The 18791-nt window shown below is 44.9% G+C and overlaps 1 protein-coding gene across 4 annotated transcripts in view; it reads right to left on the bottom strand.

Moving 5' to 3' along the window:
* Window positions 1-1577: 1577 nt before the first annotated feature.
* The window catches only part of PRR5 (proline rich 5), a 92764-nt gene continuing 75550 nt past the window's right edge, over window positions 1578-18791 (bottom strand). For all 4 annotated transcript variants that reach the window (XM_075112714.1, XM_075112725.1, XM_075112736.1 and 1 more), the window contains 2 exons: window positions 5496-5634; window positions 1578-2737 (listed from right to left, as the gene is read on the bottom strand). In XM_075112714.1, coding sequence (XP_074968815.1) covers window positions 2187-2737; window positions 5496-5634 — 690 coding nt within the window. In that variant the 3' untranslated portion in view covers window positions 1578-2186. The remainder of the gene's footprint in view (window positions 2738-5495; window positions 5635-18791) is intronic.

Below are 18791 nucleotides of genomic sequence, written 5' to 3' on the forward strand. Positions count from 1 at the left end.
AATCACCGATACCGTCATATATTGGATCCAAGTTCAGTGAGACCTCTTCCCTCTCTTCTGTGGTTTGCACAGGGCCAAATGTGGCAACAAATGTGCCTTGAGACTGCGGGCTCACCATGCTCCCCAGCTAGAAGAGGGTGGGCAAACACCCATTGCAGGAACCCACCAGTTGGTAGGAACCTGATAAACCTCAGATGTGAGCAAGCTGCCAACCTACTCAGACCCATCAGGAGTTAAGTACTCCTGAGGGTGCCCTGGTGCACAACTGCAGGATTGTATGGGCATAGCCATGGCCGGGAAGCGGCCACATGGGTGCCCTGATAATCTGCAACTTCTAGTTGGACATCCAGAGGGCTACTTAGGTGCCTACATCCTAAGCCGTTTCTTTTTTTGGACCTCAAGGATCTCCCCAGGCACCAGAGTTGCTCTTGCTGAGGTTATGTTCTGCTGCACCTGCATTTCTGCCACTTGGTGTTAAGTACCTCCGCGCTGACTCTGCCCCACATCAGATGGTCCCATCCAGGTGCGTTCCCTGGCTGTTAGGCTTGAGACTGTTGGGACATAGAAGCAATTATTTATATCTGTGTAGAAGAAACTTTCAAGTATGACCTAACTTAAGTGCCTACCTGTAGGGGAGGCTGCCCGGCTGAACATGCCAAACACAAAGAAGCAAACCAGACACCAAACCTCTGCCTCATTTATGGGGCTCCTTCCTCAGCTGGCTTCCGAGGTTCCCAAATCTGTGTTACGGGGAGCCCACGCATCTATCCAGAAGCTGAAATCTCCAGCAGCGAAGCAGGGTGGTAGCAGAAGATCTGAGCTCACGGTTTCCCAAAGATCAAGTAGTGAGGCCAAAGGAAATTAAGTATCAGAAGTGGGGCCTTGAGCCTAGGAAGGTAATCAAAACCTGGGGAAGAGTTTGGCAAATGTTGGGGTCAGCAGTGCAAGTGCAGAGTGAAGCTGGAGAGTCCTTGAGCACCTGAGCTAAGCACCAGGTGCCACTAGAGCAAACTGATGGCCAGTCTCTGCTGAGCAGATCAGGAGTTACTGACTGACTCTCTCCTCCAGAGGAGATGCCTACAACGGAGTGACTTGAAGTAGCTCTTTCTGCACCATCTGATCAAAAACGCATCAGGCATGAGGATTTCTACTTCACCTCAGTATCACGTGCATCATCCTCTGTAGAACCGCTGACACAGCTCTTATGACACCATGTTACTGTGAGGGAGAATCAAAGAGCTGGGAGTGTGCAGCATGAGAATTGCTGCGAGGTTCCCACTCCTCAAATATCAATACATAATTGACAGTATATGCATTACTGTATTTCTTAAAGAATATAAATATATAATGACTGTTTCCACCAAGAGCCCATATTTTTATTATTTAGGAAACAAGTACGTTGTATTCTGCTGGAATCTCTCCATACAATGGATGCTCCAGGAGTCGGCAGCGCACAGACTACTTGGAAGCGCCACGTTCAGAGCAAAGTAACATGGCCTTGAAAGACAGTTTCGAGACAACTCTCTCACAGACACAAGGTATTGGCTGTGAAACAGAACATGAGACACGAGGCATCATGTGACATCAGGTAGCGCATTTCTGTTTATTTGCCTTTCTTCAAGAACTCTTACTCACCATTAGGCAAAGGAGTGCATACAAGATGTACAAGAAAAAGATTAAAAGAGACATCTTTATCACTGTATCCTGTGGCATGAAGGCCCATGGCCTCTGTTCTGTTTGGTTTTTTTTTTAAATTTTATTTTATTTTTATTAAAAGGATATGTTTTTACTCTGGCTGAAGTGTTACAGTTCAGAGAACAACCTGCCATCTACAGGAAATCTCTGAAGAAAATTAAAAGTGAACACAGCTATTTGCTAGGCTGTTTTACTTAACGAACACTGCCAGCTGCACTAATACACCATACACTTGTGAACCCTTAAGTTTATAAAGACAATAGGAAATCCGACTGCAGAGTGACGGGGGCAGGGAGAAGTGGTTGGAGTTTCCTCCCCCTCGCAGCAGATTCCCGCCTGCTGTAAACTTGTGTTCGTGTACTTCAGTACAGCTGGATGACCTACAACAGAGGTTCTGCCCTAGACATATATAGCTTGCCCATAGTCCGACTCAATGCGTTAGTAACTTTCACATATAATATTAAAACCCACAGTTTGCCTCCCAGTGTCCTTCACATGATGCTCTGTCTGTTCACGTCCACATTGTATGCTGATGAATTGGAACAGCCTCGGCCAAAATCAATAAAAATGCCTTCAGAATCAGAGTCGATTGACTCCAAAATCTGATCCACTATGTTCTCAGGGCTGGAGGAGGGAACTGGAATCAAGGAAGGGTCCCTGTCAAGCTCAAAAGACCTATGTGGGTCGTCCATTGAGTGGAAGAGTCCTTTCTGTTGCTCAGCTGTGCTGAGTTTGCTAGAGCATTGCACTGACCCGGTGCTGGGCCGCTCCTGGTCTCCTGACAGTGAGCTTTTCGTGGCCGTCATAGAGCTCTTGGAGCCGTTGTCCATGATAGTGGTGAGGTTGGAGTACCCCTGTAGCTCCAGGCAGGAGGTCATTTCCGAAACGGAGTGCCTTCGGATGCCCGTTCCATTGGCAGCCATGCCCTCGGTTTCATACTCGGCCACTGGTGTCAGCAGTGGATTGTTGTAGCTTTTCGATCGCACCACAGGGTTCTTGGCAAGGATGTCGCCCGATTTTGAACGCCTGAAGAACCGCTTCTCTGTAAACAGAGAAAGATCCAGAATAATACCTACAAAGTCTCCCATTTTTGTGATACTAATAATTACAAGTGTTCAAAAGAAAAGTCAAAGTCTGAGTATTCATGAGCTTTTCTTGAATGACAAAAACTTTTTAAAAAGAATACACTTTTCTGGTTTTATAGATCCATAGGATTCAGATTTCCTAGATTTCTGTAGCATAATGAAGATCCCAAACATATCTTTTCACGTAAATAGCTGAGATACCCCTATATTCATACAAGTTCGGCAGCTGGAGTAGAACAGTAAATACTGTGGGAGACCTGATATACAATTGCAAATACTTTCTTTAGACAAGAACGGAAAGTGCAATCCTCTTCTTGTTCAGGCTGTAAAGGTCATCACTGATTTGTAGTAGTTGAAAACTAACGTTTCCACCCACCCTGGAAAATCATGTCTCTCTGAATTTAATTTGGGGCACAAGTATTAACACAGGCACTCTTACTAATAATTCTGGAAAAACTTAGATTCAAAGCATCGTTTAGAGACCACGCAAGGAGGGAGCACCAACAGCATTTGGAAATGTTAACTGGAGGGCAGTGTCCACTGCAACCTTTCTGGGGACCAAACCTGCACTCGGTTCGGCAGTGATTGTACGAAAGCGGCTGTTATCCGAGTGGGCTCTTTCCAAAGAATGAGCAGCAGGTGGCAGCAAGTGAGCACGGAGATCAACCACCAGTGTTTTAGGGTTGGAGTGCTCTCCAGCAGCTAGACCAAAATGATCATCATGAAAACTTTTTGCAGACTTCATTGTTCAGACTCACTTGTGCAAAAAAGAAGAAGGGGTGTGAATAATAGGTCTCACTTATGAAGCTTTCTCCCTGCTACTCTCACTTCACCATCCCCATGAAAGGGGCACGGCTGGAGAAGGGAAGTGAGTTACACTCTGGATGCAACCACAGCCACCACATATAAACTGTCGGCTTTAAATGAGGATGCTGGTATACGTTCCCCTCCACACCACACAATTTCCTTTACAAATACCAGTCTCTTCTAAAACTATACTTAGCTGGACACAAACTCAAATCATATGCTATACTACTAAAAAACCCAGTTTCTGTACTTAGGATTGCATTTTGCAGTTGTTTCTGCCTCAGCAGTGAAATCAACTGAGCCAAGTTCACTTTTGGACGTTTTCCTTGTTAGGAGTTTGACCTGGCAAAGAGAAAGGTTCCCTGCGGCTGTCCTGCCACAGGAACCCTGGCTTTTTGGTCATGCCAAGGCTTGGATGGAGGGGAAAGCTGGGTGTGCTGGCCAGACGGGGAAGAAAAGGGGTCAGAGGCCTCACCAGTCCCAAGGAAAATACGTCACAGCTTTAACTCATGCTACCAAAATAGCTGGACAGAACTGGATGAATTAGTTTCAAAGCAGCAGAGGCCTATGCACTCAGCTCCCTTGGATCCAGGGTCAATGACTACAGAACGACCTCTTCAGGGGTACTTCCACAGACTGCAGCAAGGGGAAGTGCTCAGTCCATCAAAACCTTCCTATCTTCTGCAGTCATATAATATAACGTTTATTTTCTAACAACACACTTCACTGGAGTTTTATTCCCTTTGGGTGCATTTTTTCTGTCCTGACATACAGAAGCTTATATTCAGAAAATGTCAGTCTGGGGCTCCATTTAAATGCTTGTGGCCTTTTAATGGCAAGCAACGAATATAAAGTAGTAATCTTGAACCATTTTCCATAAATAACTGGCCTCCACTTATTCACATAAACCAGACTTGTTTCTTAAATGCCCACTGCAATAAGACCATTTTTCCATTCAGCTACCAGGGGAAGTCAACTACCTTATTGACCATTTCTGAGAAGCAAACAGATTAAATTGACTGTGTAGAAAACATACAGTTGAACTTACTTTCTGCTCTATTTTCTCTATTGAAGCAGGCCATTACAGTATTTACATTAAAATTCTCAGGTACCACCACATTTCCTTTTTGACTTATGCTGGTAGTATCCCCCTTGCATTTTCAACAGATTGAATTATTACGTGGGATATTCAGAAGACATTAATCATGGCAAACCTTGCCCTCACAGAAGTCACTGAGTGCTTCAGAACTCAAAGAATCATAGAAAATAAGCTGGAGGGGACTCAAGAAGGTCACTCACTCAGCCTCTGTCACCAGGCAGGACCACATTCACCCGCCTTGCTCCTTCTGGATGCCTACATATGTGACACATATATAGCACCTCTAACAGTGAAGATTCAACACCCTCCAGAGGTGGTTTATGTACCATTAAAGATTTTTCCTTCCATGTAATCTGAGTTTCCCCTGCTATGTGTGGTTCACTCTGTTTTTCTTATCTCCAGTAGGATGGAGAACAACTTATTACCTTCCACTCGGCAGAAAGCTTTTACATGTTTGAAGGCTCATTGCTTAGTCTTCTCAAAGACAAATTCCTCCTCTCTTCCTTGCTTTAAACAGCCTTGTATCATCTTTGTGCACTAGTGAACAGACACAACTCAGCACTCTAGAAATGGCTTCTTGCTTCCTCCTCTCACTGTCCATAAAGCATCCTGTGTCAAATGTCTCTCATTAACAGGTAGAAGTGCTAAAAACAGTCTAGATTCACAGATTTATTAATGAGCACTGCTATGATGATCTGTTTTCAGATCAATACTGGCAGTCTCCTCTCAAGTGGGCCTTGGCCCTTTGTGGACCAAGGTTTAGATGAAGCCCTCTGTGCACTGTCAAATTGAGTCTCTGTTATTCTTACCCAAGATACAGGAAGAGTGCGTGAAGGGTCCGTCACTGGAATACAGACCATATGTGCCCAAGTAAGGAGAAACGACTTTCTGGATCAGAGATTCCAGTTTCAAATAATCTTCAGTCACACCTTTTGACTCGTGAACCCCCTGAAAGAGAGAAAATATCCAAGATGAGCACTGTCCCCTCCAACCACAAGCTTTCCTTGATCACCAGGGCAAGCAAAGAGGCAGCAAACATTTTCACTAGGTTATATAGCAAAGGTGCCCCGTGATGCAATGCTGGTTTGTTACTACAGCTGATTCCCCTTACTGTAAAGCCAAGATACGTGAGTCAAACCAGAGAGACTCACTCTGCAGGCACTGCACAAATGCTCAGAAAAAGGCAGAAGCTCCCTCCAGGACATTTAAATCCAGAAAGGTACATCCTGCTTAGTGCAAAGGCAGTCAGGGAGGATGGAAGGTGCAGTCTGTGAAGATAAATTAGAACATCCCTGGACACTTTGTTATTGGAATCTTGTACCGATTTCCTGAATGAACTACCGCTGGGTGCTGCACCTGCGGCTGGTACCACAGGGTGTCACTGCCATCTAAGCAATACCAACAGGGTTAAGAAAAAGGTGAAACCGAGACTCAGAAATATTTCTTCCAGGACATTTTCAACGAGAAATATTTATAGTGAAGAGGTTTGTATCTCTTTCCTCACCCCCTCCCTGGCACCTGCCATTATCCAGGCAAAAGTCACATTACAACTAGCATAGTAAGATTCACCCATAGGCAAAATCTTTTGTCCTTAGCTGTCAATTCTGCACTTTCAGCCACAATTGGGCTTAAAGGCTGCAGAGGTGACAAGAAAACCCTGCGGAGCTGTAGTCTCTCTCCCACTTACGGCTGCAGTGTGTGCGCTCCTGTGTTGTCTGAGCAAAGCCCTGTGTACTCGTGTGTAGGACTCCTCTTGCAACTCAAAGTAAATTCACATTCTATGGTGTTGCTATGTAGCAGTATGTTTGGCATATCTTGCTGCAGAATTAAGATCCTAAATGTCATATTCAGCAAGAAGTTTACTCGAACTTAGCAGAATTCCAGATTTCACAATATGTCCCTGAACTACTGTAAAAAGAAACATGTTGAGAAGAAAGCCTCCAGAGAGCAATATGCAGATCAGATGAGTAAAACTGCAACACTTCCTTCAGCATGTGAAAGCATTCTGACGTTCAGGATGTATTCGCTGCTCAGTATGATTCACCAGCCAGTGACTAGGGGTCACTCTCAGCCTGCGACCTGTTTGTGAATGGCTTCACCTCTTGGCTGCTGTGCTGCCTGAATGCCGCCTGGCATTACTTGATATAAGTTTATGAATGAAAAATAAATAATGGCCAACAGAGAATGGATAGAATTTGGTTTCCGATTCAGCGGGTTTTAAATAATGAATAACAAACTTTGGAGATGTGCTGTGTCCTGTAAAACTTTGGGAGAGTCACAAATACAAACACGAACGCAAGGGCACATGCACTGAACCTGAAAGCTTGCAAACACCGAAGTAACAGCAGAATGAGCACACAGATACTTAACCATTTAAGACCAGGCAAAAATAACATAAGAATAATTCAGAAGACTTAGTGAAGGTACACATATTATTTCAAAGTAATTGCTGGCCTATATCAGAGAAAACATTTCAAATAACAGGAGGAAAGGTCACAATTTTTATCGTGTTGAGACCTGCTCCAGGGTTTTCCCTCCTGTCTTGCTGGGTTTAGCCAAGATCTTTTCAGCCCTCAGAAGGACAACATGCCTGCTAGTTTATTACATATTCATGGCCACATCAAGCTCATAACCCACTGGTAAAGGCCAGCACCTTAGGCCATCCACTCCAGGCTCCCGTTCCAATTACCTCCAGCACCGGTTTCCTAGATGTGATGTATAATACTAGTGGCAAAAGCCAGTGATATTTAGCATTGCTCATGCCCAGACTTTGTGGTAAGGCTTTATTTACTTTTCTGCCACTGAAGTATTTTTAATACTTGTGAAAGAGGGTAGCTAAATATCAGCTGTGGAGAACGAAACCCAGTAACTCTTACCACTAGCAGAACAGAGACGCTGTATGAGTGATACAAGTGTCCTTGCCTGGTGGCATCTGAAGACTGTCTGATTTCCTGTCAGCCCTACATGCCTAAAAAGTTCTTTTGTTTTGCCTCTTGGTTCTGAGTTATCTGTTCTCCTGTATACACTCTTTCTTCCCTAATGAACACCTCAAAAGCCTGAGCTGTATTCTGCTCTGACTGCTGCTCTGGTGGGGAAACAAGGAGGCTTCCATCAGCTCCCTTGGGTTGCGGTAGGCTCCTGGGGTGAGCAGAGAGGAAGGAGGCTGAACCCCAGAGCTCTAGCTGCTGTGACACCCCTCCATCATGGGGCTGGGGAGCGGCTGTGCTGGGACACAGATTTGCTTTGCCCCCGCCACCACTGCCTTGTAGCTGCTGTGCCTGGAGAGCCCATCGGCTCACTGCTCCCAAGGAACACCCTCTTCTCTCAAAATCTCAAACTCCCTAACCACCTGCATCAGCTTCTTCAGTCTTGCCCTCAACCTTCATTCCTGCTCTCCCAAGAGCAGTGCTAACCTCCACCCCCCTTTTCACTTCAGCCTGTTTTAGTTCCCACCTTTGAAGTGAAGAAGCCACCAAATAGCACCTTTACAGTGTAAAACCACCCAGTATTAACACAGCCTGTCATTAGTCTTATTCCTCGGTTCTGTGATCATCCACGGGATGCTTTTCAAAACATACTGAAAAGTCATAAAACATCTGGTATCCGCTAGAGCTGTGCTGACTTCTTTTCTGCTCTGCACCCTTGGCACAAATGTGCCGTACCCACCTGCAACATCCTTCCTGCATTAGCCATTGTTCCAGGCCTTCCTGCAGGCGCCTGATGGGGCAGTTCCCTTACGCCATTTTCTCAGTGTGGTGTTTCTGTGAGAACAAGAGTGTAACAGGCTGCAGACCATGTCCTGAACTTGTGAAAGAGTGTCTTTCCTGGATTTCTTTCTGCTGTGTTATTCAATGACAATCATCCTCTGGGCCTCTATTTAACGAAATGCAAGCACATTCGTAAGGACTATCTCAGCTTTCCAAACGCAAACTTTCCATAAGACCTGAACGACACCATCACTTATTTACAAATTATCCCAGCCTGAGTGGCCCAAAGGAGTGTCTGCAAGCTCAGAGCAAGTTGGGGCCACCTCTGCCTGTCCACAGCCCCTGCCCAGAAGCAGAGCAGCACTGCGCTGCAGTCACTGCCTGCTGCTCACAAAGCCAAATGTCCCCTGACCCAGAGCCAGGTGGTCCTTGCTGCAGCTGTGTTGACATGACATGGCCAGGAAGTGTCCTGACCCCAGGGTCCTGGCTGTAGGCTGTCAAAGGTTGGGTCATGGGGTATAAGGCACCCCCTGCTCTTAACGAGATTTTAAGATCATGGCCCAGGACAGGGGTAGCTGCAGGTTCATACATCAGCCCACGGCAGGTTAGCTGAGATATATCGAAGGTATTAATAGGGGCAAGTGTGCCCCACAACGCTATCTGAGAAAGTAGGGCTTTCCAATTCTGCAATTCTTCCGATCTTGCTTCTTTAGTGAACCCCAGGCATGGCCAGTGCTGTACCTGGGGCAGCTGTAGGGCAGCCAGAGCGGGGCTTGCTGTGGCATCAGCAACTCTGAGCCAGCAGGGACTGGGGCGCAGGGAACAGCAAGCCCACCGCAACAGGGGCTGCAGCAACCAGCAGATCCCATGGCCCTGGAGAGGCTTGCAGAGTCCCAGCCGTTACTGCCTCACTGATATTGGGATCCAGCATAGCTGGTTTAGAGAAGGGGTCTGAAACAGTGACTGACCTGCCAATTCTTGTTCCCAGAGCAGTATGCAAACCTCACTTCAGAGGGTACTGTAATTCAGCACGGTATGGGGCTGAGGGGAGCAAGGAGCTTCAGAGGGAAGGATGGACACCTCTGAAAGCAGATCAGCTTTAGCAGGCCAGGGGAAGCTTCTGTTTCACTTTAGCTGCCAGCCCTAAGGGTGCATTTAAACTCTTTTGTCTGCCAGAGGTTTCCACCCCATCCATTGTGCCACATGCAAAATCACTTGTTTGTGTGACACCTTCTTATTCAGTGGGAAGGCACTTCTGGTGGAAGTTTAGGATGGGGCAAAGTGTGGTTATCACGGCTTCCTATGTCTATATGTAAATACAGACAGACAGATATACCTGTATAGACATCTATACATCTATCTACATGGATATCTATATATACTTAAAGACACATGAGGACCTTTTTAGACCTTTTCCCAAATTTGTAAATGACTGGGCTTATAAAGGCAAAATTAGCTTTAGAGTAAAGCCAACTTGGGATTGTTATCCACATCACAATAGTTTCTGAAAAACTCACCGCAGGACTTAAAAGTCACCAATAAAATAATTTTAAAAAGTATTTTCCTGTTATTTTGGTAACTCATAGTTTTTCTTGTGCTTACTGCTTGATGCCTTAGTAGTTTGGTACATCACTATATAGCGATAAAGCAAAAGTCTGATCTAGCAGGCTGGCTGCTTAGGTTGCAGGAAGCTATACCATAATTTGGAGGAAAAAAGAAAACTTTGAGCATTATCTGTAAAACAGAGTCTCTACCCTTGTCTTTAATGCAATATTTGCTCGGCAGACATGCAAAAACTTACTTTAAAGGATAACCATGACCTTTCCATGAACCCAATTTCATTTTAGCACTTGCTTCTCTGCAAGTGTTAGATATATCTATTAAATTCCTTTCAAAGGCCTTGCCTGACCTATTTATTTCTCAATTGAGGGCCAAAATAGCTCAATATCAAACAGCTGTGAGTACTTTAGTAGTTCTGGAAGAGTGAGGCTGCTGGATCTTAGTCACACTATTTTAAAATGCAACAAGAGTCACCTCATTATCTTTGGAAGGATTGTGATGTAATATTATAACAAGAGTCTGCCCTACTCTCAAGGAATGGATAATGGGGATAGGTCCTGAGTACGCGAATACCATTGCAAATGGAAAAGGCTATACTCAGCATCAAGAAGGGGGAGGCATATATTTCTGCCTGTAACACAATATCCAGGTTCCCTACTTCATTAACTTGTAATTAAATAATTTTGAAACAAAGAATTGTGTATAGTAGTTTGAAAGTATTAAAAGGATCCTATGCACTACTATTGTTGATATGTAGATGTGTAGGCCCTCCCAGAAGTGCCATATACCCTAAAGATTACAGTTTATTGATGTAGCTACTTTATGAAGTTAGTGCCCCATCTGCTGAACTGCAGCACCAGCTGTGTACGTGCCCCCCATTGCTGCACTGGAGTGTGTTGCTGGAACAAAACATTCCTTGTGTTTGGGAACAAAACCTGGTGAGTCTAAACCATAAGTCATTCTAGCGAGAATGGACACACAGAACTGCTCAGGTTTCTTTCCCTGTTAATTTAGTAAGATAACCACAAGCTCCTAGTGAGTTTTTAAAGAACACAAGGGCTTTATTTGAAAGCACAGGGGAAAAAATAAATTCATGTTTTGGCAGTGCTAATAAACAGATACATTCAGAAGGATAGCGGGGGGTGGGGGTGTGTAGGGTAGTTTAGTAACCCCACATATGGCCACAGCCTCCTTTTTCAATACATAGGACTTCTCTAAGCCTCAAAGTAGTCCTAAAGTGGATGCCACCCCAGGCAGGCATTTAAGGGATTGAAGAGACCCCCTCAAACACAACCTTAAAACCGGCCTAAGGCTAAGATTTATATATTTAACCTGGTGCATGCTGTACAACAAAGATGGATTGCTTTGAAGATTTTTTTCTAATGAACATGTGTTTTAACAAGAAATAGCATTAAGCCATTATAAACATTGTATCTAAGTGTAGGCTACATGACTTGCAAAGTTGTCAGAAACCTAATCTCTACAGTGGTAACATTTGCCACAATTTTTCCTACCAAAAAAAGTATCAAGTGTCCTTGCTTTATTTTACCATTGCAATGGAATAATCACAACCACAACTCTTTACTCCTATATCCTATTATATTAATTTTTAACACCCAGTTCTTCATAGGCAGTGAACAGTGACAGTAGCATGCAGGCGGGTAGAGCTGCCACTGATACAACTCAGTGTCAGATGTAAGCCTGCCTGCAGCCTTTGCCCCAGCGCAACTAAGCAGTCATTGCTGCATACCCCCTGAGGATCCAGCTCCATAATTTTATTCATCACCATAACTGAAATCCTTTAATTTTTTGTAAAAAAAAGGACATGTAAAATATAACTGGATAGTACCAGCACTTCCAAACGAATGCTTTAAAATGACCATAAACCTTCCTGCGCCAAGCCCAGCCCATCAGGGAGGTGTTTGGGCTGTGAGTTACAAAGGAGACCAGAAATTAATCATCTACCTCCCACCACTTTTCACTTGGTGTTGACTACTTCACTTCCTCAGGCTCTGGGAAAAAAACCCAGACATGAAACAATTTCCAAAGACAGTCACAGCCATGAAAAACTATTTAGGCTGCCTATGGTCCCATATGTCTCATTAGAGAGCCTGGCTAAATTAGGATGCAGAATTTTAGGCTTCCCGTGCTCCTGTGAGCAGATGTAGGACATCTTATGGAAAAGGCCTGGCTTGTGAAACCCTGGCATGTGGCAGAAAGGGAGTTAGCTTTGCGTATCATTTGCTTATGCCTCTTGCTTCTCACCCAAAAACTGGAAGCGAAGCTGCACGTCTCCTTTTTACCTGTATTAGGGAGCAAAGAAGTGGAAAAACCTCACTGTTTTGGTGGCAAAAACTGGTGGCAAGTCCCCACTGTTAATAGCCTGCCCAGGGAGACCAGTAATGAAATACAGCCCTAGGAGCAGAGACTGCTCCTGGGCAATGGAGCAGGCTGCATCAGTTTCTGCCCCATCTCCCTGTGAATCACAGCCCACTCGCAAGTGCTTGCTTGCACAGGACTTAGCAGAACAAAGATGAAATTTTATTCTCAGGTACTCCTGGTGGGCAAAGCAGCCACCCGCAGAAGAATGGTATATTCACCACTTCATCCAACTGTCCTGAAATCTTGGGAATTGGTTGGTTACATTGACTGAAAAATTATTTACCCTAAAAATCCTGCAATGCATCTCCCCCTTAATGGCAGGCAAGGCACCAGACTAGAGAACTGAGCACATAAATCACAACGGTTGGAGACAAAAGAGCTACAGCTAAAGCTGTCACATTCTTTGGCTATCAGGCACACCTGAAGGGGATGCCTCATGCAAACCTAGCTGCTGGCTGTTGTTTTTGGTACCTGCTTCTCCTGGCTGCTTTTTGTTGATGCTTAGCTCTTGTTATTGCACTCCAGTGTCATGGCTGGATCTCCATGTGGCCATCACTCTCTCAAGCCTGACTCCTTTAGTTTTAACCCTTTGCTTCATCCCCTTGACATCTGCTGTTTCGTAATACCTCGCTTCCACCCTGACCTACTCTTTGAGGCCCTGGGTGAGTGCTCTGTCATCTGCTGAGCTCCTCTGCTGTTATGAGCCTCCCTGTATTCATCTTTACTTCAGGCTGCTTCAGTTCCGGACAACTGCAAGTTGCCCCAGGTAACTCCTCACTCATTTGTGTCTGAGAATAATCATAAACCACTATTAAACACCAAACTGCTTTTAACTGACCAGGATTAACTGAAGTGTTTTGCTGAGTACTTACTAAGGTCATAGGTCCTTTACAGTTTCTAGTTCTGCCTAGTAGCACCCATCACTAGTAACACCCAGAACTGGTGGTCTCACTCAGTTGCTCTTCATCTCCCTCTTTAGCTCAGAGTATTATAGGACCATTTACCCAATAAATTATACATGGAAAAGATATGTCCAGTGCCTAACTGTATCCTAACAACTGGACATAATGGTGGGAACTACTTCACCCCCACCCGCAACTGTAGGTGTGCTGAAGTATACACTGGTCAATGATGTAGCACTCAACTTCAGCTTTAATGTTTCATCTGATCAGCATGTTTATATGAGTACGTACTGGTGTAGAAGACTGCCTCCTATTTCAATTGACAAACTGATGGATAGCTTTTAAATGAAAAATAAAATAGAATAAAAAAAAGAAAATAGAAAAAATTAGAACTAAAAAAAAAACCAAAATAAAATCTGCCTTCCCCCAGGTCAGGGTGGGCAAAGCAAGCAGGCCTTCTGGAGCCAAGGCTGGCACCCTGCCAGGAGCAGACATGGCACTGGGGGAGGCACAGCATGTCTTGGTGCTTGACGTGGGAGCAGCTCCACCACAGAGGACACTAAGCAGGAACAGCTGTGAGCCAGATCAGGGGTTACCAACTTCTGGACTCAAGAAAGAAAGGAGTAGAAGCCAGACTTCTAGATGATTTAATGAAGTAATTTCAGCAATCATTACTCTTGGTGACTTGATGACCCAGAAGAGTGAAGTACTCTGCCCATGGGACAGGAAGCAGCCGTATACGGCTCAGCTCACGGCCAAATAACACACCCTGAACCTCAGTCTGCTGGGGCGTGCTCAGCCTGGGTCCACTGAGGCGTCCTTAACAGTCGGCCTCCACCTGGTCTACCAACAAAAAGCCACGACCGACTGCTGAAGCAGTCCTGACCTGCTGCTACATGAAACCAAATGTGTTGCAGGAGGCTTTTACAGGGTCAAGCCCAAATTCAAAGTGAGGTCCTGGCCTCAGGTACTGCCCTTTCTTAACCACACAGGAAAACAGCACAGAAATATAACTGTTTTCTGCTTAAAAGCAGGAGATTCCTTGGAGGAAAGAAAAACTCATTAAGAAATGAATTTCTTTCTTTACCTGGCAACGGATCAGATCAATATGACTGAAAGAAACACAGATGCAGCGGTGATAATCTGACAAATACTGCATAATAAAAGTTGCCCAAATACTCACCAGGAAAACTGAAATTAAAAGTCACAAGACATACCACAAGGCAGACACAGAATAATATCTGTAGTGAAAACACACATTACTCAGCCAACACTGCTGGTGGAGAATTGATAAGGGTGTGCAGACTGCAGTGCACACCCTGGTGACGACATAAACAGCAAGATCTGGTTCTTATTTTAGTCAAAGAGCTAGCAGCAGCCTTGCTTGTATGAGATTTGGAAACCAGTGCCCTTACAGGCCATGACTACTTGTTATCCCACTTTGGCACATGTAACACCTTTCACTGTATCACACCTGACCTTCTAAAACTTGAGCAACACAGAACAAACTGGTCTCAAGGCAGGCATGAAACCACTGTGACAAGGAACTGGGGAGAAATGGGCCATCGCTCCATGCGATGTGCACCGCTGGCAGCACAGCACGTGCTCCCAGGTGTGTTATGGGTCACATTCTGGATAGAGGTCTGCATCCCTCCATCTTACTTTGAAGAGGGCAGGCACATAGCTAATATCACCTAACACCTAATCATCTAATTTTTATTGATCTTGTAATGCTCACACACAAACCTACGGCAGCAAAGTTACCTTTTGGATTACGTGGTTGAGAAGAGGCTTCAGGAGTGGTCCCAGTTACGTAGGATTTTTGTTTTCTCTAAAGCACTGTGGCATTTTCATTGACCAAGCCCACCCAGCCTCATGCTTTGGAGGAGACTATAGTGGCTCTTGGAGCAGCAACTGCTGCCCAAAAAGCCGAAGCCATCCTCCTGCGCACAGCTCTTCAGAGCTGCTGCTCTTACCGCACTGCAGAGCATCATCATGGGAGCCTCCTGCTCGCATTTCTTCCCTCTTCAGCTGACTTGCACAACACTTTATGGAAAAACTCGAAGATCCAGCTGTTATATCCCCTGCAGCAACTGCCTGGGCTCCAAAACAAAAGCAGGAAGCACAAGCATGTGGATACGTTGGGATCCCTCACCCCCAACTGCCCCCTTGTTCCCTGGGAGTCAGCCCCACAGAGCAAATCCCCCAGTATTATACAAATGGAATTACATGTGTGGAGCAGCATCTGGATTCCATTTACACATGGAGTAAACGCAGACTTATGAGTAAACTCATGGAGGTATCAAATGTGATAATGGATTCTTCTCAGCCTTCACAATCTTGACACGAAGGGTAAGAGTGTGTAGAATCAGCCATACAGTATCAGACCAAAAGTGAACTGAATTCAACATTTTCTTGCTAAATGTGACAGCAGGAGAAGTGCAGAAAAAAGAAAACCAAAAACCCAACAGAGGAAAAAGGGCACGCTCAGTGCAGGCTTTCTTGCAGAATGCATTGGTGTTTCTGGCAAATAGTGATGTAAAAACTTGCTGCATGGACTTTGCAGTAGCCCTTAAGCATAAGCAATCTGTGCTAGAAATTATTTAACCAACAATATGATGACAGTCAACAATTGATAGAATAACTAGTATCCAGAAATAAAGAACAAGCCTAACTACTAAATCTCTAAAAAAGGAAGAGGATGGATTTCTTTGGTTCTTTCACTAAGTGCTTTCCTCACGTAGTTGCAGCTTTCCTGTTTATCAGGTGCGCGAGTGCAATGCTGAACCCTTCTGTTGTCCAACAGAGAAGGACCGGACTGTTGGCAACAATTATTCAGCTTAACCCTGAACATTAATTGAAGTTAGTGGAAATATACTGAGTGACATCAGCTGGCAGTCCAGCCCAAGCCAGAAAGAGTGAAAACAGGGTGAAAATATGAGACATGGAGAGAGCGATTAATTTTTCCACTTATATTGATGAAACCCTGACATTCACAGAATCACAGTGTGGCTGAGGATGGCAGGGACCTCTGGATTCATCTGGTCCAAACCCCCTGCTCAAGCAGGGCCACCTACAGCCTGTTGCCCAGGACCATGTCCAGGCAGCTTTTGAATGTCTCCAAGCAGGGAGACCCTACCACCTCTCTGGGCAACCTGTGCCAGTGCTCAGTCACCACCTCAGTAAAACAGTGTTTCCTTATGTTCACATGGACCCTCCTGTGTTTCAATTTGTGTCAATTGCTTCAGGTTCTGCCACTGAGCACCACCGAAAAGAGCTTGCCTCCATCTTTGTATTCCCCCTCCAGGTATTTATAAACGTTGATAAGATGTCCCTGAGCCTTCTCTTCTCCAAGCTAAACAGTCCCAGCTCTCTCAGCCCTTCCTCACATGAGAGATGCTCCTGTCCCTTTATCATATCCATGGCCCTTTGTTGGACTCTCTCAGCATGTCTGTGTCTCTTTTGCACTGAGAGCCCAGAACTGGACATAGCACTGCAGGTCTGGCATCACGAGTGCTGAGTAGAGGGGAAAGATCACCTCCCTCAACGTGCTGACAATACTTTGCCTAATGCAGCCCAGGATACCGCTAACCTCCTTTACAGCATGAGCATATTGCTGCCTCATGTTCTTCTCCTAGCTTCAATGGGTCTCAGTGTTTCTGGAGGACCCTCCATCCGAGAGCTTCCAGTCCCATAAAAATGTTGAGTTAAACTCTGGGAGCTCACTTAGAGGGACTACAAGATCAATTGATCCATTTTGAAGAGACATCTGGATAAAAAGAAATGCCCTGCATCCAACTAACTCTGAGCAGGAAGGGGTCAAGGACTGGGAGTTTAATCTTCCTGCTCCTGCTTCTAGCCCACTTGCCTGTGTTTGCCAGGGTAGAAAATTTCAGGTGCTTCCTTGTGGGTTTCTCTGATGATTCATGCCACTTTCATCCCAAGCAGAGAACTCAGACATTTTTTAGCCTTTAGGAAACAGACTCAAAACAGGATCAAAACTGCTTCAAGCAGGGACTAAATTTTACTTTGTCCAAGCCTGTGTTGACTAAGCCAAACCCGATCCACTTAAACTATGTCTGCCCTCTTCCCCACGGGGGTTTCTCTGCAGCAGTCCAAATGGAGAACGAGAAAATGTGCCTGGGATGGGGGGAAATGGAGGGCACACCTTGCAGACTGGAACAAGCTGGAAGAAAGCAGTTTCCCCACTCAGAGTGATATCTCAGCCTGGTGGAGGTGGCTAAGAATTCACAACAGACTCATTTGCAGTAAACCTCTAAGACTATGCTACGTGTGTTCACAAACAGGTATACCTCATGGACGTAGAAAATGTGAAAAGTAGGACTGGTACATCAAATTCTCAATTGCTTTAAGTCAGAATAAACTGTCTTAGGTTAATAATTTTATACTGGTTTACAACCACAGGAAGCCATGCCCTATGCATTACATGTCCATTCCTAGGCACCAGTACCCTTTTTGCACGTGTTGGACAGATGCAGCTGCACAATTCGTGCTCATAACGTTACGAGCCCTTGGTAGCGTTGCCTCACATTATTTTTTCCTCCCCATTTTACCCTAAGCCACTGGCATACTGGTAAAGCCTAGAATATTTGAAGGGTTAAATCATGTCTCGTCTCATCTCTACCTCTTGCTTTTCTCATAGCAACAGCATTCACGGGAGGGAGAGGCAGAGAGGCTTGCCATTGCTGTATTGACAGAATTCAGCACTTCAGATCCCTGTGACTGCCTCAGAAATAAAGATCTTGTCATATTGACTTTAATCTCCAGCAAGTGCCAAGTTGTGTCAATGTCAGCGTGAGAAGCTGCTCTGTCTCTCTCTCCCTTTCATTGGTGGCATTGAGACACAGACAAAAGATAAGGAAGACAAAACACGCAGACACGGTTTGTGTTAGGCTGGTGAGTTTTTCAAATGGCTCGGCTGCAGAAAGATAGCAATAGGATTTTTCTTCCCAGAAAGGATCAAACACTAAAAACAGGCTAGTCTTCCCCCAACCCACAGAAATCCAATGTATTATTTTTCTTTAAACTGATATTAAACATTTTATATGAGACTGCAAAAGACAAAGCAGATGAGGAAGACTGAAGATAAGTAAAAGATTAAATAATTAGAAGTAAGTTACTTTGAGCCTTTAAAAACAGTGCTTAGGATCCTGCAGAAGCTGCATAGCCAGTTCACTAATAAAGATCCACCAAAAATAATGGTATGCATTTCTGCCTTTCATAGTTTTAGGGCTAGAGGTTGTCTGATTCCTGGCTCAGTGGCTCCCCTGGGCACAGACAAAAGCTGCAATCATCTCAGTCAAATAAGCTAATGAGACTTTGAAACAACGCACCAAATGAATCTGTGCATGGGTTAGTGTCTCCGAAAAGCTTTTTATGGAACTTCATTTGAGCTGGAGTTAGTTTATCTGCATTTACAAATGCTTTGGCACTGCCACATTACACTCATGGGCAAATACACACGTGCATATGCAGCCCCATGCGGAGATCACCCTGCGAGTTACCAAATAATTAGATGTGGTACTTAATGTCC

Source organism: Phalacrocorax aristotelis, chromosome 1, assembly GCF_949628215.1.
Source record: "Phalacrocorax aristotelis chromosome 1, bGulAri2.1, whole genome shotgun sequence".
NCBI lineage: Eukaryota > Metazoa > Chordata > Aves > Suliformes > Phalacrocoracidae > Phalacrocorax > Phalacrocorax aristotelis.